The sequence below is a fragment of the Hesperophylax consimilis genome, chromosome 6 (assembly GCF_061612785.1).
Source record: "Hesperophylax consimilis isolate HC1 chromosome 6, BYU_Hcon_1.0, whole genome shotgun sequence".
NCBI lineage: Eukaryota > Metazoa > Arthropoda > Insecta > Trichoptera > Limnephilidae > Hesperophylax > Hesperophylax consimilis.
Window position 1 is genome coordinate 19,081,591 of NC_142841.1, and position 25,763 is coordinate 19,107,353.

At 32.1% G+C, this 25,763-nt stretch overlaps 1 protein-coding gene across 3 annotated transcripts in view; it reads right to left on the minus strand.

Moving 5' to 3' along the window:
- LOC149423015 (uncharacterized) overlaps nucleotides 1-25,763 on the minus strand; it is a 380,033-nt gene that overhangs the window by 132,544 nt on the left and 221,726 nt on the right. For all 3 annotated transcript variants that reach the window (XM_089632432.1, XM_089632431.1, XM_089632429.1), the window contains exon 4: nucleotides 12,932-12,961. In XM_089632432.1, coding sequence (XP_089488558.1) covers nucleotides 12,932-12,961 — 30 coding nt within the window. The remainder of the gene's footprint in view (nucleotides 1-12,931; nucleotides 12,962-25,763) is intronic.

Here is a 25,763-nt window from a genome sequence, read left to right on the forward strand (position 1 = left end):
ATGATCTTATCCGTACCTCTAACTCTTTAAAATAACATTTTATAATGTAATTACATCTATCCAGAAGTTTTTGCTTTTTCTTGTCCTAGGTGGTTCCCTAATAAACGGCATCATTTTCATTTAGCCATTTGGAATAAAATCGCCAATAATTCTTGGTGAATCGTCTCCCTGGTTTCATAATAGTCTTACTAAACTCTGAGTGTGATTGAGGGCCAGTTTGATCCGAGTTCAGAGTGTTGGCATTAAGAATTAGGGCCAGCCAACAAAGAAAGTCCCCCAGGCGTGTTCCATTTCCCCATTTCACGTGTAAATATAAACTGCGATGACGTCAATGTGCATCTGGTCCACGTGTGTCTGCATTTGATTTGTGTTTTATACAGTTCCGCAACGGTCGAAAGTTTTTGAACGAATCAGTTTCAAATGTATCTATGATTTTGATATAACTACACGAAACTGTTTCAAATCGAAATCGAAACGGCAAAATATTATATACCTTCCAATAGGTTCCACCTGAGCAAAACGTCTTCATATACATACCATTTATAGCTGGCTAAGTATAAGCTACGAAACAACAAAACTGTTTGGCACGATATTACAAGAAATTGTTTCAAAGTTAGCGGTTTTGCACAACACCGTTTTATTAAAACTGTTTGAAAACAACGCCTGATTATGAATTTTAATTTTTTACATTACGCTAAGTTATATAAAACCGTTTTTAATTAAACGCTTTCAAATGAATTCACCTTCCAGCCAGCAACACAATATTTGCCTAAAATTGTCTGAAATAAATTCGTCTGATGGTCACAAGAATTACAAGAATGACATGGAATGATTTCACTTTACGAAACTTTAACAGATTTACACAATGGTATAAAGATGATATCCGAATGAACAATGATTTAAAAATCATCAGTCATCACAAAAAACATCTATTTATGTAAAGAAGAGTGTCTATGGTGGAGGATGTGAATTTGATTTTTTATATAAATCTACAGTTTTACTCCGAGATTGATCAAATTTTGCTCACTTCACATAAAAACTAAAATAAAGGTCAATGTCTAGACGAGTTTAAAAAAAACCACTCCCATCCCCTTTTTCCACCACCGTTAAAAGCAGAATTTTGATACTTCTTGATGAAATTTTTCACAATTGACGATCAAAATTAGAGGAAAATTACTGTCTATGTCTGATTTCGAAAAACTCTGCGTGAAGCCCGAGTAACACCAAGGGTTTCAGCTAGTTACTTATAAAACAATCCAAATAATTAGTCTTTGACAATCCTTGCTGACTTGTTAGAAATGAATTTGTTTAATTTAAACCGAGTGTAGTTAGGCATTTGTCGTGGGCATGCCGTTATAATTTTAGTAGTGTTAACGTGGTAAAAAGATTAAATATATCCAAACATAGTAAGTTAAACATAATGGATAATTACAGACTTAACTTTACACAATTTTACTATTGAAAGCGGATTGGTCAGTATTAACAATTTTACTATTTATTTTGTTTATGCTCTTTTTAACATTATGATGCAAAATACTCTTCACACACTGTTTATGTTTGCGAGTTTGCGTAGTTAAAAGTATCCAGTTGCATCCGTCTAAATTTAACTGGATCCCAATTTAACTAAGAACGGCTGGACGCAAAGACGTCACAAAATGCGGTTTATCAAGAGTCAAGTTTTTAAAAAAAGAATATTAAAATACCCTGCAGTGTGCAACATATTCTTCTCAAGGCGATTCCTATCCACCCGAGTGATGAAAACAGTGATCTACGAACTCCTACGTAATCTAATTGTTAAAAATATTATTTGTTCTCTCGATAGGTGCCAAAAAACTATTAACCTTTGAAACAGAGTACGCTGAATAATTTTATTGGCTTTTTCAACCGTTAATCCGTTTTCAGTTTTAATGACTTGGTGATAGGCTATTAGCACAACGATTACCTCCATGGCAGAGTAGTAAGTTCCTTGGAGTGTACGCTAGCTGAACTAATAATACTTTTAGCATCATCATGGTGAGAGAACACTATTATCAATAACAAAAAAATGTTAGAAATAGTTTTTGCCAGGAACTTCCCAACCCTCATCTGCCCCATCTCGTTTCGTACGACAATAGTTCCATTGGCTTCGGACTGAAAGAAAAACATTAAAATATGTGGTGTTACATAAAAAACACAATTGCACGGTCGTGAATCATAATCAGAACTTCCAAGGAACATTAAAATATGTTTAAAGATCAAGCATATCGTGAAAACACTTTCGTAAAAGATTTACGAATCTAATTACAAACTTCTAACAAGAGCATAAGAGTTTGTCACACATCGAAACTAAAAAAGAATTATGTTTAGCAATTCAGTCCCTTTTATCTTTTCATTGAGATCAGATTCCTATTTCCATCTTCTCGTATATCAAACATGCAATAATAAACTGTCTGCTGCGAAGTTGGAAATAAGATTTTGAATTAATAATCGGGTCAGGGCGATGTCAACTTAAGTAATTTATTGAAAATGTTCATTCTGCGCCGTTCAATAAGTACGCTAATATAAAATAAATAGAGTGATGCAAATTGATCGATCAATCTTCTGGGTTTATCGCTGTCCAGTGATAACCTAGTAATTAAATAATGTCAGCACCGAAATGTCACAAGATACTGATGTTTGTAAACAAACAAGTCTTCATCCTCGCAGGTTATTAATGATACTTTAAGTAGTATTTCCTATAATTTAGTAGATAAAAAGTAATGAATACGATTTTTATATTGCAGAGACGTGTATTTCTCTTTGACCGATGGTCAGATCGAGAGTCATTGGTCTCTACTACTACTTCGAGTCGAGACACATGCAAAACGCGTGTCCGTCATTTTTGCACACGTTTGACATTTACGCTCATTCTAGAGTTCAACAATTCGACTCTGTAATGATTTGCTAGCCTTTCCTATTTGTTTCCTTCCCCCTAGAACATGGATCTCTTAATGATGATCATTAAGAACTTTTTATTTGTTCCCAAGACCTTCACTTTCTGCGTACATGCGCCAAATTTTGCAGTTGTAAAACAATGAAAACATGTTGGCAGGTGTTTTTCAGTCGTATTGAAACAAAACGCGGAAATCCGGTTTGTTGTTATTTCCCGACTCAAAGAAAACCGAACTTTTTACAGTCTGATGAAACTAGATCGAGAAAAAATAGCGTTGGTCATTGACGTCATCAGTGGTTAAATATAATATATATTGGAAGAGGTAGAATGAACATTAAATGAGATTCAATTTGCATTCAGTTATTGAAACACTCCGAACGTAATGCATCTCAAGCACTTTCATCAATATTGTTACATGCATTCATGGAGTGTATTAATATTATGTTAGTGGAGATTGCATGCACACATGCACTTGCATATTGCACGTAATGCACACTGTGCAAGTCAATCGAAACCATTGCAGTTTCAATCTTACGCAGATTTAAATAGATAATATTACTAACAAAAATGGTATAGCGAATTTAAAAAAATCAGTTGTACAAGGGGAGGCTTTCTCAAGTTATTGTCATCAAATGACTATTATACTCAAGTTCCTATTTTGACTTGCTTTGTTTAAGTGGCAATGCGACGGAGTATATAACATCGCTATTTTTTTCGATGGCGATGTTTGACTCAAACATTTAGCATCTATTCATGAAAATTATCACATGTTACGTGAAAGTGCGATCTAATTCTTTGTGTTTATTTAAAAACACAAACAAAACTACGTTATTCTTCTAAAACGCATTATGTAGTTTGTTTATTTCAACATTGGTATAATTCTGAAAAACAAAAACTTTGATGATTTTTCACCAATCTGAACTACATTTTAAAATCTCTGTATTAGAAATGCGTAAATTTCTAATGGGTTTTTTATTAGAGTTTATTTCGATAAGCGACACATACTATATGATGGAAGGATACTGGCGATATGACGCAGATCACAGGTCCAATGGGCCTCGACTCTTCTAAGAAAGAGAAGATAAATTAGAAGTATCCATCAACGGGATTAACATCTCATATCAACTTTGTAGATAAATTTATGGGACATTTTTCAGGAACTCGATGAATTATTCTACTTCCCTACACCGTAGTAAAGATAGGCACTCCATGACATTTAAATATCAAACAATCACTCTTTTTCAAGCGTTAATACATATATTGTAAGAGCGATTTGAGCTTTTTTTTTCTTATACGAGTATTTCACTGATTTGCTGGAAAATCAGACGTGGAGATCTACACGTATTATAAACCTGGGAATATCGGCCTAGCAACTATGTCTAGCATAAATGTTTCATCAGCTGTTGTATGTCAAATTTTTCATAAACTACGCTTTCAACTCACATATTTTTACATCTGTGTACATAAAGATAATTTATGACCAGAGAACAGAAGAGAAAATGCCTTATATTACTTTTATTCAAGAACAGTCAATACCCAGCTTACTTTCAATACATATTTATTAACCTTCCAGTTCTGTATAGATCCTAGTCTGCTATAACTAAGGCTATACGATGATTCAATTAAAAAAAAAAATGGTTTCTATTGCAAATTTTGTATGTGAGTATAAATCAAAGTATAAGTATAAATTCAAAGTGTTCCACAGTCCTCCTCACTTCGGTGTCTGCCTATTTTACTGGTTTTCTGTATATACTTATAAATACCCTTCGATGTAAATATTTCTCCACATACGCCACCCTTCTAGATTACTTTTTATTATGACAAACATAATAATGTGACATGTGTGACAGCCGAAAGTTTTGTGAAGGCTATTGAATCGACGCAAAATATCATAGTCGTATTGAAATTGATATTGTTATTAATCTCAAAGTACATAATGAATAATATAAAACACATGTCAAACGTCATTTTGATGTCACAACTTCAACGTGATAATTATATTTATGAGACAAATACTTCACACTAAAACAAACAAGACTTTGGTACCTATCAGAACTACCTATGTATTTTCCATTGAATATTCTGTAGAGGGTCCTTTTAAAAACACTTTTTTTTCAAATACACATGTGTTTTGCACAGCGTTACCTTGTAAGTAATAACTAATAAGACATCCCCGGATGTAGACAAGAGGAATGAACACTAACAACTTTGCACAGCTTCTCTACACTCATTATTCCGTTAACATTCATAATTCTACATACCTTTATTTTATGTTGATTGTTGACATAACCCTACTTTTGTTCCTGAGGCGTTTCCAACTTCTTCTACCTTCTTCATGTGCGTTTTATATTCAACCTACATTTATTTTTACGCCTACTTATATTGAAACGTCCGTGATTGTATCGTTATCATCTCATTTCCAGGAATTCGAAAGTGTCAAACCTTACAAAATTGGTTCACTGATTCACGTGGCGTCTAGACTTGGGATACGTAACGAGATGATTCCTTCAAATCTGCGACACCGATGACCCGTCTGGGGTTTCCGGATAATTTAGGCGTAATATATAATTTTGGAAAGAAGTCAGAGAAACATTTTTGCGTCACATCGCTGTTCTATACGCCCACATCACCATTTTCTCGATTGAAGACAGAAAGTTCAAAATATAACGGATTTATAATTGATTTTAGATTTTCGACGTGATTCTCGTCTAGTTTTAAAAATAAAATATGATCCGATCTTAAATTTTGATTTTGGAAAATAAAGTTATTGGTGTTATGCTACGAATTCTGACTCATAATAATATTATCAAAATGCATCGTTTTCAGATGATCTCTTTGTTATCAAGTTTTATTAATTATCGGTGCAAATATTTAGCTACACACGATCACGGATGTCTGGCATTCGTCTACGTGAAGAATGCAAAAAGTGTTGTTTTTCAACGCTCGAAAGCTTATTATGATTTGTAAACTTGGAAAATTTACAGAATATATATAGAATCATTTTCTCAATATTATATGTTTGCAAACAAAGTCTTGAGAACTGAGAACGAGTCCCGAAACTCCACGCTCAAATAATTCAGTTTATGGTATTTCTTCGAATTCTTAAGGCGAAGCTTAGTGCCAAATCATTATTTTGATTAATCTTTATAACGAATTGGTGTACATTATGAGAATAAAAAAATATGCTTTACTTAAATTGAAGGTTTTCCTATCGCTTCGTTTGTGTAGAATACAAATAATTAAATAAATTACTCAATAAAAAATATAAATGCAAACTACTACAAAAAATATTTTTTCAATAGAAACGTATGAACGCATAAAGGAAACAACTTTAAAAAAATACAGTTTTATAGCTAAGATTATCTGTGACAGTTTCACTTGATAAACTTTTTTGCTTTCTTATAAAATTATTTATAAAATAAGTAAAAACCAGTTTATTTATTGAAATCGAACGTTTCTAGACTCCGTTTGCCAGCGATTTTAATGCCTATTATCTACGATATAAGGTACACTAAGAATATACACAATCTATTGGTCGACCGGTCAAATGATTCCGCAAACTATTATGCAAGTGATGTGTTGATTTGACTTAAAGATTTTGAACGTGCAGACTGGTGGCTTATGTGACACCCAGCACACAGTTAAAAATTGTATATTTTTCTAAATTATATTTAGCTACCTCTGTCTGAAATCGGTATTTGATATAATATATATCAAACACCAATATATCCTTGTAAGCCACATCATCTGATCATATTACCATGTCTCTCTCGTTCGTGTCTCGCCGATCAATAATTTTACACGTTTTCAAATAAGTTACACGTGGCATACTAAACGAATAACACGGGTTTACAAAACTGAAGTCGTTGCCAACCTTTTAATAGAAAAAGTAATATTTTCATAATTCATTTTTTCCTGAAACTAGAGTCAATAAACCCAACCACTTAGTATTATTTCGAATCAATTTCCTGCAGATAGTTTCAAATTACGAACGTTACTCAATAATTAAGAGAGGTAGGTACACACTTATTAGTATGAGAAGCATCAGTAGTTTAAAAAATATATATAATTGGCCTCACTTGTTTACCATAACAACATCTGCATACCCGTCAACCTTCGGAGTTTATACTTTATGTTTTTAATTAAAGATATTTATACCATTCCTACCTACTCGTACCAACCACCTAAATTAACGCGAACACATAATAAGAATAACAAATAATATTCTTATGCAATAAATACAGTATTTGCACTATAACACCCCGCACTTGTCACGCATGACGAGTGACAAGATTCAGATAAATAAATCACGTAGAAATAATTAGAACCGCATATTACTAAACCGTCCACAATGTAATGGACAGATTGAACGTTTTCTTTAAATTGTTCCATGACAAACAGCCAGAAGTCTTTCAACAACTCCTAATTTTCCATAGTTTAAAATCTTAAACTGTGGAAAGGCAGACGTGATGTTGAAGATTAACAACGGATGTTACTACACCTTGAATGCGGAAGATTTATTGCTAGATCTTGAACGTTGAAAATATTAAAAAAAACTCAAGAGAATTTAGTACGAAACACTCTTTCCGAATCTTGGACTTACAGCCAGGAAGATATTGTCACTTTCACTGAACATGTAATTCTTAGAAGTGTGATTTATCGATCAATGATCGATTTATTAAATACCCATCGACTAAGAATTTCGGTTATATGAAAAATATAATAAATAAGGAAAATTTGAGCTTACTTTGAGAACACGAATACATCCACAACACGCTTTTATCGTTTTATCGGTGTATCTTTAGTAGTCACTATGTACAATAATATATAATTTTTTTATGTGAAACCGCACAAGAATCCCAACTGCTTCCAACCGTCTGAAGCTAGTGAAACTATAACATCCCCAATTGAGGTATGTTGTTAGGCTGATGGGGAAGGAGGTGAGGAAGAGGGAGGTGGGGGAAGTACCTTGCTATTCAGATCTGGTCACAAAATACGGTCAAAGCGATTTCAAGCAACACCTCAATTCTGAATGGTGGCTTACACCAGGGCGATAATGAGAGTATCTTCCTCCCTGGAACGGGCTGCAAATACAATTTTTTTTTAACTGAATAATTTGTGAAATAATACAAATTAATGATTTAAAATCGCGGCCTCCAGCTTGATAGTCGAGAGCCGTACCCCTCGTCCATAGAGGCCGACATAATATTAAATTTATTCGGTAATCTTCATATTGTTGTTTAAACTAACAGAGGTCAAAATAGGTAAATCGCAATAATATTGTTGATTTAATACTTTTTTTTAATATTTAAATAAAATTATAATAGGTAAGATTTGAATATAGAACGCGGAAGACAAATTTCGAACTTATGATTCGAAATTTAAGATATTTCCCCCCAGCGACGATATACGAGTAGCAAACAATTATATGAATTTCAACGTAAATACATCTTGGCATTACCTATTTGTATACTGTCTTCCTATTCAAGTGATATGTACATAGCAGGTACATCGTGGTGATAATTCATCTAATATTTCTGGCAAAGCTCACTGTAATGCTGGCATATTTAGCATAGGTTGTGCTGGTTTTAATTAAGTGTTAAATTTATTATTATCTTTGAAAAACAATGTCTGCCGAAACCACGATCCTAGATTTCTTGCAGGTTTTGAAAAAGTATTTTTTTTCGCCAACAATGTCTAAGATAATCTTTAATTTATAAATACATACTATAAACTTTTTTTTTTTTTTTTTTTAGTGTTTATATTTTCACCATTATTCTTTATTCCACAATAGTATATTTGAGGTGTGTATAAAACACATGTTTAGTAATTTATTTACTATGCATTTTTTTATTATTTATTTCTGTACATAAATTACAATGTCTACCAAATTATGTACATGGTTTATACGGCTTGTTCACGTGAGTGAGAGTCATACAATTATAAACACTAATGGATATTAAATGTTCTCAAAATATTAAATGGTGAAAACAAAAATTCAAATTAACAACTTTTTTCAAAACATATTGCATTAAGGGTGAGTTCTGGCATTATTATTAACAAAATTTCTGTCTAGAAATTATAGTTCATCGCAACTATTTTTAGCTGGCCTAGCGGGCTACGTAGCCTCGAAAAATGCATTTAACTGTCAACACATTTGTAAAACAATATGTTTCATAATCATTAATCAATGTAATATGTTAGTCATGGATAAAACACCAAATAAAAACCAACATTTTTTATCTATCATAAAGTAAGCAAAAAGATTTTTCAAAGTCAATATGGTATTCTGAAGAACAAGAAACTATAATCACCATTGATGAATGCAACGAATAATTATGTAATTAGTGACAAGGTAAATTAGTTACAAGCTAATAATTTCTATGAAAATCAAAAAGATTTGACGCCTCAAGTAATTGAAAAAAGATCATTTTAAGATTATGTCATGCTTCTGCAGATATTAATTATACCTTGAAAACGAAAAGCAAATTTTAAAAAACTTGTAAAAATATTGAGCCATCAATTAAAATGCTATTTTTTTATTCAAAGCCAGACGTCGAAGTCATTTATATCGTTATTCCAGTAATTTCGGTCGAATAATAATTTAATAATATTATCAAGAAAAAAATGTACGTCGCGGAATTTGCGAATTTTAAACGCAAAACAATGTTTCAGTATTTACATGAAAAAATCAAACATCAACTATCCTTGATTCAAACACTGGAACAAAAGTGTCAATACATTTTGCCTGTGCATGTTTAATTAATGAGTGTTGATTTGCATGCAAAATAATCATTTATTTATGAAACGCAGTAAAAATAGTGATAATAATGCATACAGTAGGTATTATTAATTACCTACTGTAAATGTGGATATTTCGAACCATGGTCATTTTATATTAACTAACCACCTTGGTATTATTGACAATATCCACAGAATAAAATATCTTTTTTTATGCGCACTATAATAAACCAATATTTCTTGTGATGCATTGAAATAATGAGTATGAAAGCCACGCAAGAATGTAACACAATTAACAAAGGCTTTATTGCCACCAGATCTGAACAGCCAGGTACTTTCAAACATCTCTAATCCCTTCTACCTTCCACCCCGTCCTACTTCATACAATCCCTCAACATTCCTTTAATCGGAATGTCATCGCTTCATCAGCATCAGATAGATGAATTTATTTTGCATTCTCATGTAAAGGTAAATACTGCTTTTGAACACTTTAACCGATTTTTCTGGTTCGTAAAAGCTATTTTAACATGTACCTTGGAAAAGTAGACGTACTTCTGGAGTCTAAACTAAATATTGTTACAAAAAATAATAGGCAATGTAAGTTCCAAGAAACGCTCGTTTCTGTCAGTTTGTTGTCCCTGAAAAGAGGTAAAAACAGATGCTTTTCGAATTTTCTCTTTTGCCTACAAATAAAAGTTTGTTTACTTTCTTCAGCTTCGTCACTATTGTGTATCGTTTAATTTTAGTTTCAGCGCCTTGACGTCATAACCTGTCATATCCAGTAATAGTATTTCTATTAGGGATACTCTTTCTTCCCAAAGGTCCACAAAAGGAAAATAGTTATTTAGTTTCAGAAAATATCGATATTGCATATGAGATGTTATATTTAACTCAAGACCAAATGAGAGATTGATTCAACCATTCTAAGGGTGGGTAGCGATAAAATTACACGTCTTTAGGTGTTTCCGAGAATTTTATATTTTTAATATAAAAACGTTGAACAATTATCTAAGAACAGTATTCTTTCACTTGTTTTCTTCTAGCCTTTAACGACTTGTTATCGGTGCACAAAGCAGTTTAAAATAAATAATAACAACCCATCATTCAAAGACAATATAAGAAGACGTAGTAAGGTAAAGAGCCATTAATAGTTTAAGTGCAGTTCCCGAAAGATATTATTAATTCTATCTGAGATAGGTGCATCCTGTATTATGATTTTAAACAAAATTAATAGGATATCAATTATTATAGATGAATTATCGGATCAGAATTAGTGTAATCTATAGATTGATACAGACTGTTCAAAGTAAAGCGCACAAATGTCATACATCTACGGTATATAAATGCTATTATTATTGATATATTTATTGATATATGATACACCTAAGAACTAACTCAATCATAACATTAATATAATTTAAATATTACAAGTTACAAGCCTACATAATCTTAGTATTGTTTAAAAACAATAATAGATTCTAGAAATAATTACATGCATTACATTTATCATGAGAATGATAGCAGAAGTCGGGGACGCCCGAGGAAGTCATAGCACGATTAAGTGAATCAGATAGTTGAGTCGGGCCATGTCGAGAGTAATAATAATAGAAGAGTATGTATGAATGTGAATGAGGCAAGAAGTGTGTGCCAAGACCGAGTTGTTTGGACGTCCGTCCTCTCTGCCTACCCTCGCGGAGAAACGCCGTGATAGTTAGTTAGTTATATTTATCACGTAACATTTACACGTCAGTTGAGATTTTATATTCAATATGCACTAAATTAAACCAAAAAATTGTAAACACTACCGTTATAAAATATTCTAAACACGTGTATAGATAATACTTTTATAGTGCCCTCCAATTAGTCATTGCAATATTTCCAATAAGATTTTAATGAAAGGTTAAACCCAAGCAATTTAAAAAAGGTAAATACATCACCATTCATAAGATCCTAATTAGTTTATGTTCATTTGATTTATAACTTCAACAATAATGTGTTATGTTTATCATTGGGTACATCGCATTAGACTAAAGATTCGTTTTTAATGCTTTTATTGAATTAAAACATAAAAGAAAAGTTTTTCTTGAATGACGTATTTGAAAACATATACGTGATTGACGTAAATATAAAAAACCCGCATTATGCTGAATTAAATCGAGATAAAAGTGTGGAATTAAATATACTTCTCTAGAGTTGTTGAAATTAAAAAATATATATTAGTTTGGATTCTAATACATAAAATTTCATCTATAAATTATATTACCTAGTACACGAACAGGGCCTAAATTCCTAACGAGTACCATCGTATTTACTGACAAATTTATTGTGTATATAGATTACTGAAATGCTTTTCAATTGAATAGCCAATTATTGATCACAGTAATAAATTGAGCACGTATGGTACCAATCACTATCAATACAGTTCTCAAACAGTTTATCTGTACCAGAGCTCAAGAAAGGCGATTTTTAATCTTATTTTTTATGTGACACGTTACACGAGTGCCCCTGTACGTGTAGTGTAAAGGCAGGGGGACTATGTCACCACCCGGTTGGGCAGCTTCGTGAGGCGGGTTGAGGTAGGGGCTGCATGAAGTTATTAATGTGCGTCTTGAATAGGTCCGGATTGTTTTTAGGAGGAAAAACATAATACAAGCAATAAAATCATGCAATTAGCATTAAATAATGTAAGTGATTAGTACCTTTTAAAAATATATAAACATTTCAACCTGTAACACCAATGTTATAAAAATATACACTTATATAGTAAAGTGAATTTTCTCAAGATATTTAATATTATAGTTCAATTATTATCGAATTTTTAAAAGTACTGAATAATTAAATGAGTTGAACTTCTAAGAAATCATTTTACTATAATTTTTAATTAATTAAACAACAAAAAACCGCTTCAAGATAATAAAATATAGGTTATCTGTAATTAGTTTCAGGATGGAAGATTTTTTCAAATTTAATTTATTTTATTATTATCGAAATTTCATCACAAAATTCATATTATGTAAAAAGATAAGTTTTGACGTAGATTTGTTTATACATATTTGATTTATAATTCTATAATCCCTGGGTTTTACCCGAAACCAGTAGAGATAACGTTTGGTTTTGTTTTCCGCTGGACGCATTATTTCATGTTAATAAAAATTGATTGCGGTTACAAGATAATGATATTCTACGTATTACTGTATAACAGTTGTCCTAACAATAACATAAAAAACAATGTCAAAGTCTTTTGATAAGTAGTGGTCAGTGAGAATAAATAAAACATACCCAGATGCGAGAGTCCTGATAATTCTGAATCTGAAAAGACAACATATAATTAGTATTGGGAACATCAAATATTGTCAATATTACATGGCTATTCACATAAGAAGGTCAAAAGGCATATAAGTAGATAAATAATATAAACCAAAAGTAGTAGGTACATAATGATACTGAGAGAAACTACATTATTGAGATTTTTTTCATTAACTCAACACTTTCTCTCATAGCCTAGGGAATGGCGTGCGGAGGTTCTTTTTAAGGAAATGAAGGAAAGGAAGTTCTAGGAAGGAAATAGGCATGAGGGGTTGGTAGGAATCTGGGTGTCAGTGTGTCCTGGCGATGGATCGATAGAGTCCTGCTGAAGAGGTCAAACGGTCTACCTCAACCAGTGCCTTCTGACGCATCCGCCATCAAGACCTAGACAAACCACACCCCTGGCACCTGGGAACTCGGGCACTCCTGCTAATTCACCAAACGTAGTGGACTACTTGGGTTGTCCTATGTCAGAGTTGTTAGTTAATAAATGGTTCTCGGGGCGGCAGTACTAAAACCAGATACATATGGTACTATAACTATCGTCGTCTACATACAAATTATTCCTAATTATTTAATTATTTTGGGTCTACTATTTTGACATAAGGATTATAAATTATTGAAAACAATAGACATTCATAATTTAAAAATATTATTGAAAAGTTTCAATGGAAAACATGACGTATATTGAAGAATCAATATCGTTGCTCCTAGAAATACTCTACCTTATAAAGGCTTTGTACACGGGTAAATGTCATAAGACTTGTTATTTACCGATGGAATTACCCGTGCTTATAAATCTCATTAGTGTGGAGATATCGGTACCTAGCCATCTTGGTACTTACTACTTACATAGTAAGTGTAAGCATTTCCATACTTGTCAAAGGACCTAGTGATCCTTACACATAAATGATTTTCAATAAAAGGTGTTATTTTGAATAGCCCGCTATTTCGGTAAATGTTACTTTTGAAGCTGTCATTTTTTGACATTTGATAAGTAGAAACTACGCCATTAATAAAAATGGGACAATACACGCTTCAACAACGCATTGAAATTATTAAAATTCACTTGAGTGAATCAAATGAAAAGCCTTTCTATTCTCAACGTGTGACTGTTTGGTGCGGTTTATGCTCCGGCCGTGTCATTGGACCTTACTTTTTCGAAAATGAGGCTGGAGCAACAGTTACGGTGAATGGATGGCGCTATCGAGAGATGATTAATGATTTTTCATGGCCGGAATTGGGTGGTATTGATCTGGACAACGTTTACTTTCAACAAGACGGCGCTACGTGCCACACAAGCAACGAAACCATTGATCTTTTACGATTGAATATCAAAATAATACCTCTTATTGGAAAACCCTGTACTTATTAATGGTATATGGAAATTTTTAAATAATATTGATGAATGACTTCATTTCAATCAATTGCAAGAATAAAAACACTTCAAAACACAAATAAAAAAAGAAAATAACTGATAACGAAATAATTTTTAATACTGGTATGTTAACATTATCTTTCTGCGTATCAGGTCGTACCGACTTAGAAAATGTAATCAACAAAATAAATATGAGTTCGATCAACATAGGGAATACATTTACACTTTCATATAATAAAACTTTGCATTTTCAGAACCAAGCCACTCGTCTATATCCTCAGGAAAACCCATTGTCATTTTCCTGGCTCATTAGTTCTTCGAAAAAAAGATCAAAACAAAAAAATATGAAAAACAAGACATTAACTCGCAGGTATAACAAATTTTATTGTGTTATTTCATTTGATATTTCTAGGAAGCTTCTTAAAAACATCAACACAAAATTCATTAATGCAAACAGATGTCGTTAAGGTAGATAATTAAACCTACTACCTGATAACGCACGGCAAATCCTGGGAAAATGTAAACAATATGCTTCTGCTCTGGTCAATGAAAATTTGACTCATCGTGGAAAACATTTTGTTCCATGTGATTGTGTAACGTATTACTCGAAGCGGCCTTATTAAATATGATTCAAAGCAATTTCCTAACTTCATGACTCACGAATTATCTGCGCTAGGCAAACTCGCATTTTCGAGATAGTCTGGCTATGGTTTCATGGTGCGCTGGCTGAGATTATTTACGTATTTAGTATTTTATAGTAATTGTATTTACACGCCAGAGTCCAGTCACTAGTGAGTCTATCTCATATGAGCTGGTGAGTCACTAGCTCTTCCAGTTAGCTTAGCACGGTCCTGGCGTGGTTTTTCAATCAGCTTTTAAAATTGAAAAATATTGAATTCTGCTTGAATTTGAACAGTGGTTGACACGATTTTTGGATGTTGGTTTAAGTCGAAGCCATACGTAGTAATGCAAAATCATGTGTTTTTGGTTTGAAAATTTGGTCGCTTAGAAATGTTTTAGATGCTTTAATTAAATACTGCGAGTAGAATACATCTTCCCCTTTGAAATATTAGAGTATTTTTATAAGCCTAGAAAAAAATAGTTTAATGGCCTATGAAAACTGATTTAAAGTTCTAAATCTCCTACTTATAAACCCATTTACGTTTATGATTTTATTATATAATGTGGCAAATTAAGTTATTTATAAAATGATCGAAAAAAAATATTTATGCCTGAATATCCACAAAATAAAATAAAAGGCACTTTTTGGCCATTTTTTTTTCTTGCACAAATCAAAACAGTCGGATAGTGTTAAGCGGGAAATTAAACCTTATCGCCATCTACGTAAGGGTTGTTATTGATAGCGGCTCAATTTAAAATATTACACGACGTAGTGCATCGCTTTAATAGACTTGTTATATAAAAAAACGACCGCCGAAGAAGCAACAGACTACAGTAAAACTTTACCCCTGCGGGGCTTTTACATTGGGTACATTGAAATGTTCACAATTTCGTACATAAGGGTTTTAACAGTGGTTGCAAAAATAATAATTTCTTGCATAGTAGCTTACAATTTGAATGACAAAAAATATTTATTATTATTATCATAAACTAAGATTATCAGAAATAATATCTTGACATAGAAGTACTTTCGCTATTCGATACATTCAAAATGTCGATATCAATGGCATATTCATTTTCTAAACTACGCAGGCGAGGAATTGACGAGTTTGATACGTAATTTGTCTGTGGATGGTGACACTGAAATCGGTAATTATGCCTAGTGTGTCGAGTAGGTACTCTTAAATCGAAAGGACTCAATAGTTCGCAACAGTTGAGTTCTGAATTTACAATATTTAAAATGAAACGTTGGAGTTGCCATAGAAAAAAAATTATGTAGGTACGTATGTAAGAAGAATAATAATTGCGAAATGTTGACCTAAAATTATATCCTGAGCACACTTGTACGGAAAGTAGAATGTATGGAATGATTTATACTAACCAATGCATATTTTTTTGTGTTTTTATGTAAACCTAAATGGAAAAACCAAAAATCAAGTGTGTGGATAAAAATAATTAATAATAATAAATTGATAATGATTATTCGGTGATCAGTTTTGCATTACGCAGTTCGGTTTAATAATTTTAATGTAGGTGCCTAATACAAAATCACTATGCACTTTTAGATTTTGTGTAAAAAAAATTATTGAGTGATTAATATAGGCATTATAATCAATCAACTTCTGCATTAACATTAAAATTAATTTCATAAAAATAACACCTATCACTGTAGTATATTAATTTATGAAACCCTTTTCCAACTCAACCAAACGAACTATTTTAATTAATCTTTATAACGAATTGGTTTACATTATGAATACAAAGAATATAAAAGCATAATATAAATTGAAGGTTTTCCTATAGTTTCGCTGGAGTAGAATACAAATAAAATTTAAAAAATACTCAATAAAATATAAAAATGTAAACTACTAAAAAAATATATTTTTTAATAGTAAATGTAAAGTACTAAAAAAACTACAAAAAAGTATGAACGCGTAAAGGAAACAACTTTAAAAAAAACTATTTAAATTTATTTGCTTTCTTATAAAATTATTTAAAAAATTAATCAAAACCAGTTTGGTGCTTGAAATCGAACGTTTATTGACTCCGTTTGTCAAGCGATTTTAACGCCTATTACCTACAGTATAAGGTATACCAAGAATATACACATTTTTGGCTTTTAGCTTCTTCTTAATAAATATTTTACATGTAGCGACCTCTATTGCCAACAAAACAATGCACTTTTTAGTGTAATTTTACAATAATAATAATTTGTTTATTCCGAAGTGTGGGGAGGTTTGTGCAATCCCACAAAGTACATACAATAATATATAATAAATTAAGGCGATGCCATACGTAGTAATGCAAAATCATGTGTTTTTGGTTTGAAAATTTGGTCGCCTAAAAATGTTTCAGAAGCTTTAATTAAATACTGCGAGTAGAATACGTCTTTGTCGTTGAAATAATCGAGTATTTTTTAGATAAGTCTTTTTATAAGCCTAGAAAAAAATAGTTTAATGGCCTATGAAAACTGATTAAAAGTTCAAAATCTCTTACTTACGAACCCATTTTCGGTTATGATTTTATTGTATAATGTGGCAAATTAAGTTATTTATAAACTGATAAAAAAAAATTATGTTTGAACATCCACAAAATAAAATAAAAGGCACTTTTTGGCCATGTTTTTTTCTTGCATAAATCAAAAGAGGCGGATGGTGTTAAGCAGGAATTTAAGCCTTATCGCCATATCGTGAACGATATGACGATATGTCGAAAGCACGATTATTATTAATACAGTAGGAAAATGGTAGTAAACATCAACATAATATATTTATATATATCAGATGGATAAAATAGCACTCTATGGAGGTAAAGAAGTTTCTTCACATAGGAATTTAATAAAATATAATTTTCCTCTATATATGCCATTTGTTTGAGCAAGTTCCATTTACCAATAAATATTGTTCCAATATCTATAATCCAATAAAATGACATCACTAAAGGTGATATTACGTCACACCTGACATTTGGTATTGTTCTCATAATATTTGATTACATAATACAGTGTAATCCCGTGTGCTATTAATATATTGCCAAGCCCTTGGCAAATAGTGACGTTTTTTTTATATTTAGCGCAAGATATAGAATTATATTGAAAGCTTGGATAGTAAATATTCGCCAAAATGATACATTTTTGCAATAAAATGTGTATCACTACACACATTTTGTCATCACAATATTAACGAAACATTACAATATCGGAATGAAAGATTACAAAAAAAATATCAGATCATAACTATTAATTCTATACAGTTTTTCACTCGAACCTTATACAATATGATTGCTATATTATTGTCCCTGATTCATATTAGCTATATTAATATGAACGATCATCTGATACGCAAATGGAAATGGATCTAAAATTAGAAAATCAAGATAAAATATTATAAATTAGTAATTAAAATTAAATGATATTATTTTACAATAAAATATGATAATAACCAGTAAAACTAATGATCATAAAGTCATAATTATCGTCATGTTATGCGACAAACAAAGGCAATTATTACTTGGCATATAATATACATTATATGACAAGATTTTCTTGTTTTATTTTTATAGTGAAGAGTCCCAACTGCTCTCAAGCCAGTAAGACTATGGCATCCCCAGTCGGGGAATATTGTGAGGCTCAAGGGAGTGGGGAGAAAATTAGATGGGGAAGAGGGAGATGGGGAATTACCTGGCTATTCCGATATAGTCACTAAACACAGCTAAAGCAATTTCAAGCAAAGTTTCGAATCTGAATGGTAGTCTCACCAGTACGAACCGAAAGTATCTACAATTCTGGAATGTGACGCTAAAATACTATATTTTTACCATAATTTAATAAATGGCGAAATAACACAAATGATTTTTTTTTTGCACACGCCGCAATTAAACTCGCGACCTCCGAATTCGTAGCCCAGGATCGTAACCACTCAACCACGGATAAATAGATTTTAACAATATATATTTTACATACAGAAATCTGTTTGACGACGGAGCTGTCGGTTGTAATCGCACACCATTTGTTGTTTTGATGTGTTTTTTTAGCATTACAATAAAAATTTCCACGAAAGTGCTGTTTGCATGTTATAAATATTAGATGAGATTTTATATTAAAAAATGTAACTAATTACAATTCACATGGACGAATCGAGATAAAACAAAGCATTGACGTCAATGCATATCTCAAATCAAAAGTTTTGTGATATCATAGATTAGTTAAGTCCCCCTAAAACACAGTCAACTTCATCAAGATATGGGATAGGTAATAAGGATCCTTGTACATTTCCCATTATTTTCGAACCCCATAAAATGTAATATCAGTACTCAGTACCTATCTAAGGTTCTTGTATGTTACCTATCATGGATATACCAATCCAAATTCCCCAAACACATACAATAAATTGCTATTTTTCTTCAAACTAATATGACATGTATATCATTGAAGAAGAAGATTATACTAATAAATCTAAACATGAAAAAGTACAAGACATAGAAAAATAACGGTCGCAGCTAGGAATCGAACCCAGCATCTCTTGTCTTAACCATCTTAACCATGAAAGGCGTCTTCACCAACTTGACCATTGGGACCTATTTAGTAATTGTCATATTTGTTGAACTCATATTTCAAATTCAGAAATAAGAATATCATTTTACAACAATTTTTTTCTCATATTTTTGGCATCTACCTTTTTCATGGAAACAATGTTTCTAATTAAATTGGTTTGGAACCTAGATAGTGTCTCGGATAAACATACACTATTTATATTTAAATGGGATACTTGGTGTTAACATATTAAGACAAGAGATCCTGGGTTCGATTCCTAGTTGTGTCCGTTATCTTTTTTTTTCTGTGTCTTGTACTGCTTCATGATTCATTTAGATTTATTGGTATAATCTTAAAAATAAGTTAAAAAGAAAGTTTTTTCTAACATGACAAGAATCATCTTACAAGGTTCATACAAATAATATGTCATTGAAAATGATAGTTGGCACTGACGTCTTTGGTGAAAGTAATAAACACGGCAAAGCTTATCAGATGAAACAAATTATTTAATATTTACTATAACTCAACCTGATTCATTTAATTTGAATAGTAATGGCTGGTAAAAATATAATTTAAATAATAACGAAACGTAATAAAACGTCTAAAGCAAGAATGGAAGGTGTTTTGGAGGACATTAGAATAATACTAACAACGGAAAACACTACAAATATCATAAAAGTATTGGGTATTGACAAGGTTTAATGATCATGTATTCATATTTAATCAGGTTTTTCTTTTCGAAAACAAGAAATTAATTATTTAAGTGATACATTTAACATGACGCCGACAAGTGTTCGAGTAATTTATGCAACTATTTGTGACTAATTGATAATTGGAATAATTTTAATCGATGTATAATTACATATATCCGATCGCTGGTAAGTTTACATTTCCAAAGGAATATTTTATCAATCACTCTATGACAAACTGTTATAAATTTAAACAGAGATTTAATCATTTGAATGGGTTCCATAGACATATGAATATTAGTAGACCTGCCCTAAGTGATTAAAAGCGTATTATCCCCACTCCCCATACCGGTTCCATTGGAGCCGGCTGGGCTCGCGTATGGCCTCAAGTGAAATTTGAAAACGTGACGTCATCATTCTTGTGCGAACTATAGTCGAGGCATCATCGGTTCATTTTACGAAATAACACGGCAAAATGTTGACTTGTGATATGAAAACTTGTAAAAATAGATGTGAAAAAGAGAATAAACCCAATTGTCGTATTACATTCCATAAGTAAGCATTATTTTACTCTATTTTAAGCTTATTCACACCGTATTATATGGATCAGTTTTAGAAACATATACTATCACATCACAATGTAGCGATTCTCAAGTGTGCTCATCGTTGTTTACTGGGGTAAGTAAATTATGAAACATTTGTAAAAGTGTCTTAACTAAATACTCTGAAACTAACTACGACTCTGCAAACAGAAGAAATTTACTTTGCCGAATTTGGACTTCGCAAATTAGTTCATAACGTGGCGAGTAATTTGCGCTCCCATGTAAAAATGTCTATTCATTCAAAAGCAGATTTTACTTTTAAGAAGTAAATGGTGATATTATAATGCGAGATGCCTATTTACTGTCAGATTGATTTATTGACGAATCACAGTCAGCTTCACCCCCTTCGTTCTTCAACAGTTGATTTTACCCCTCGCCATTATCTTCTCGTCTATTAATTCCTATGTCTGTGGGTAATACTTTAAAAATAAAAATTTAGTTATTTATGTATATTTTCCATGTTTAATTATGACTGGAATAAATACAATAACTAGTTGACGTGTATCCGGCGTTGCTCGGGGACTTATAAATGGTTAGGGGTAAAGTTTTGAAGTTGTGAGGCCTTTTAAGACGATGCCCTACGTCGTGTAATATTTTAAATCGAGTCGTTATCAATAAAACCCCTTATGTAGATGGCGATAAGGTTTAAATTCCCGCTTAACACCATCCACCTGTTTTGATTTATGTAAGAGAAAAACATGGCCAAAAAGTGCCTTTTATTTTATTTTGTGGATGTTCAGGCATAAATATTTAATTTTTTCCCGATCATTTTATAAATAACTTTATTTGCCAATCTATACAATAAAATCATAACCGAAAATGGGTTCTTAAGTAGGAGATTATCAACTTTAAAGACAGTTTTCATAGGCCTTATACATTATTTTTTTCTGGGCTTATTAAAAGACTTATCTCAAAAATACTCGATTATTTTTATTTCAAAAAGATGTATTCTACTCGCATTATTTAATTAAGCATCTGAAACATTTCTAGGCGACCAAATGTTCAAACCAAAAAGTGCATCGCCTTAACATATATAATTCAGTAGTACATTATTTTGATGAATCTCATAAGTTTTAGCCAGTGTTAGCAATGTAAGAGCCCGAAAATATTTTTTTACAACTTGATTACAAACATCGACTTTTCTCTAATATTTATAAATATAATATGCATGAATAAAAATAAATCTTCCGAAATAAACAAGAATTCTCTAAATGATAGTGAAAACCCTATCAAAACTCGTTGCCTAGTTTAGAAGAACTGAGCGTATAAACAGACAAGCGCGTATAGCGACTTTGCTTCATACTATTAAGAGATTATTAAGAAATCATACCAGGTGATCTTAGAGCCACCAATTTGTCATTTTCTGTGATATTCCCGTACAATACTAGTAATAACCATCATTTCCAAGTTTTCAGGGACCAACGTATTTATTTTAACGTATTTTTCCTGTTAACGTGTGACAACTGTTTGCCTTATGAACAGAGTGACAATGCTTTTGAAAGTAAATACAACTAAAGGTATAGTATTAAGCTAGGGAGCACTGCCCCAATAAGTCAAATTTTCCCCATTATCTTTGAAGGACCATGAAAAAACTACAATTCTATTAAAAGAATAGTTTTTTTCACAAAGTATGCAGTATCGTATTTAATGTTTTGCTATTTGGAGAGCATTGAATTAATTGTAGGTAGGTTGTCGTACCACCTTGAATTGGAATCATTTATTATACATTATATCCGCGTTCGTCTTGAGCTCAGATGGATACAGTGGTTACCTAGGAGGCAGGTATTGTCGAAACAGGGCTGAGACAAATTAATTAATGAAAAAATATGCTCTTGATTTATTTGCGTTTATTTTTTGTTAACTGTTCTGTTGCACAGTGAGAAGTACAAAATTCGATTTTTTACTAAAATTCATAAACATTTGAACCTCTAAATTGTAGTGAGAGGCTTTCACTGAAATTCAGAACGTAATATTGATCTACTAGAACCATTATTAAAAACTACGTTATTAGTTTCATTATTTCCGAATTATCTAAATGTTAGCATAAACTCTGTTTTCTGGATGAACAAAATTCATAAACGGTGAGTTCTGATGTCTTGAAATTTTCTCAGTTTGTTTCTGTCTGATGTTTCGAGAACAACGCAACTATTTATTGTCATTCTTATCATGAGAAATAGAACTAAGAAATGTATTTTGACATGTCAAAAATATGACATATAGCCATTTACTTTGTTCCGTTAATAAATTGCTCAGTTAGAGAAAATCCATCAAAAAGTATTGATAATCGGATGAAGACAGGAAGGATAGACATTATTAATTACAGAAATTTAGGCCTCTTTGTTTTCGAGTAAATATAAACTTTAAAGTAGTATTTTAACAAAGATTTATCTTTTTCCGACGGTACTCTGTCAAACGAGAAGCCAGTTTTTTTAAAGTTATTTACTAAACACGGAAGTACCTATTGTTTTTTTTCTGCGTAAGGCAGGTACATCCCTGTTTTCAGGTGACGCGGTGATTTTAATTTCAATAGACCAATATAGACAAGCGAATCCCAAGGCTGGAATAGTAATTACAAGTTACTTGGATAGTTCCTACATAAAATTGTCGCCATTTTTTGCACCAATAATAACGCAACATGGCTTCTTCGAAATTACGTAACGCATTAGAACAACTGTGTTTATACAACTGTTGCGAAGTAAACCAAATATTTTTTTTAAATTAAAACAGCAATTCAAATACATATATATATATATTTTTTTTAAATAAGTAGTGGTTGAATTTATCAAGAATATTCGGCAAAGCGATAAATATTCTCTGATAAATGTAACATATTCAGGATGAAAAACTTGCTTCAAATGGCATTATCCGTGTTTAGGTTGTTTAGTGACCTGATATGAGTAGCCTATCGGTCATCTTCCCATCTCCTGCCTCTCACCGATTATTCACCCTCACAATATATCAAAAAATGAGGAATTAACGCCCTTATTGCTTGGAAGTAACTTACATTTACATTGGCATTTTAACATTATTTTTGCGGTGGTCATGCTTACCATTGTGACAGCCATACAAATAATTTACACCTTTTTATGAAACAGCTGATTGCTATTTTTCCTTTGTGATAATCATGCTCACACTTACATAATATATACGCCAGGAGTGAAAGGTACGATTGATATATAAGGTTAGACTTTAACGCAATAAGGAACGATATTTTATGAGTGTAATTTTTATGTCGCAAGTGTTGAAAAGACATTTTGTCAAAGTGGCACCCAATTTAGCGGTTTGATCAGACTTGAACTGCTTGCATCTGGTTAAAATCGCGTGGATTTTAGAAACGTGGTTTGCCATTCTTCGAAGCTCAACTTACAAGACCTCATGCGTGCAGTAACTCAATTCCAGCGGTTTTAAGTGTGCGTGAAACTGGTTTAGGACACGGAAACTGATTGAGATATGGCTTGGTCATTCGATCCTCGGGTTTCTCTTCGAACGTCGCGCCTTCAGGGTCGGCCAATATCGGCCGTGACATTTCTTTGTTCCGCCATATTCCATTTGTGCTGTAAGAGCGAGTAAGAGGATTATTAAATCCCCCACTGATCGGCCCAACGCAGCCCCGTCATACCTACATTACACCTTATAATACCTTACGTAAGAGGAATGATAAAGCTGGGTATTTCTTCGGTTTCAAATTACAACAACGAACAACTGAAATGTCCACGGATTTAAAATAAAAACATACGAAACAAAAATTATTGCCGACTGTTTTCTCAAAACCATAATAAGTGCACAGTTTGATTCATATAACTTTGCAGTAGGGGAGGAACTAACGAACGGAAGAACTATTTTTACAGCTACAAAACACGAATTACGGTATAGGAAGCAGGACCTGAGCTAAGCGGCGCCTGGCGCTATTAAAATATTTTGCGCCCCTTGTCAAAACCAGTAGACGTCTAGGTAGGTGATCACTTTAATCAATAATGTTCGTATGATTTGTATTTTGTGTAGCGCCTTTTACATGAAAAATATTCTCAAGGGCGGTGTGTTAGGACTGTTTGGTTTTAGGTTATATCAGCGTCTTGGCGCCTCGGCAACTCGACCCCCGGAGCGGAATGCTCCAGTTGCGCCTTGTGCATAAATTAAAATTCAAAAAAATATTTATTGCACAAAAATACAGAGTACAAAGGGTATAGCTTATAGGTTACATCCTATTTCTTCCAGCTAACCCAACAAATACACATTATATTACATAACCCAACAATTACATGTTAACAAATGTATGTAAATAAAAAATAAAAAAATAGAGGTATTTAATTTATGTAAGGTATTCATTTAAGGTGTAGGAACATTTGTTTAAAAGAAATGTTTTTAGTGATGATTTAAATTTAAGTATGTCGGTTATTTGTTTGATGCTACATAATGCCGGCCCTGCTTATAAGTTAAGGTACAGCTCGGCAGTTCGGCTCGCGTATGTATACGTAGCATAATAGCAACACCACTGACTGCAAAGTTAAGTATAAGTTTCGAATTTATAATTTGCACTGTTCCCGAATGACTTTCACATAATTTTTTTACTCTCTTAGTAACATTGAACTGCATTTAACTTTTAAGATTGTCGTATTACCGAAAACCGTTTCCTGAAAACAGTTTTTGTAGATATTTATCTTCGTTACAAAGTTCTTCAATTCGTCAATTATTAAAAAAAGGTTTACAGAAAAACCCATACATGAGAGAGTAAAGAAATGAAAAGGCATGTCAATATTCTATTGCTCGTATCAATCAAAAATCATTTATAAATTTATTATTGCGCTAAACTTCTTATGGTTATGGCCGCCATCTTTGAGGCAAAAAACTGATCTTACAACACAACACCGGACATTCTGAATATGTTAGTATTCCTATAGAATTATTATTTAAGCATTATTAAATCCGAAAGAAATTATTACAAAAAAAATAATTTGCTTGTTTTTTGCACTTCATCAAAAGAATG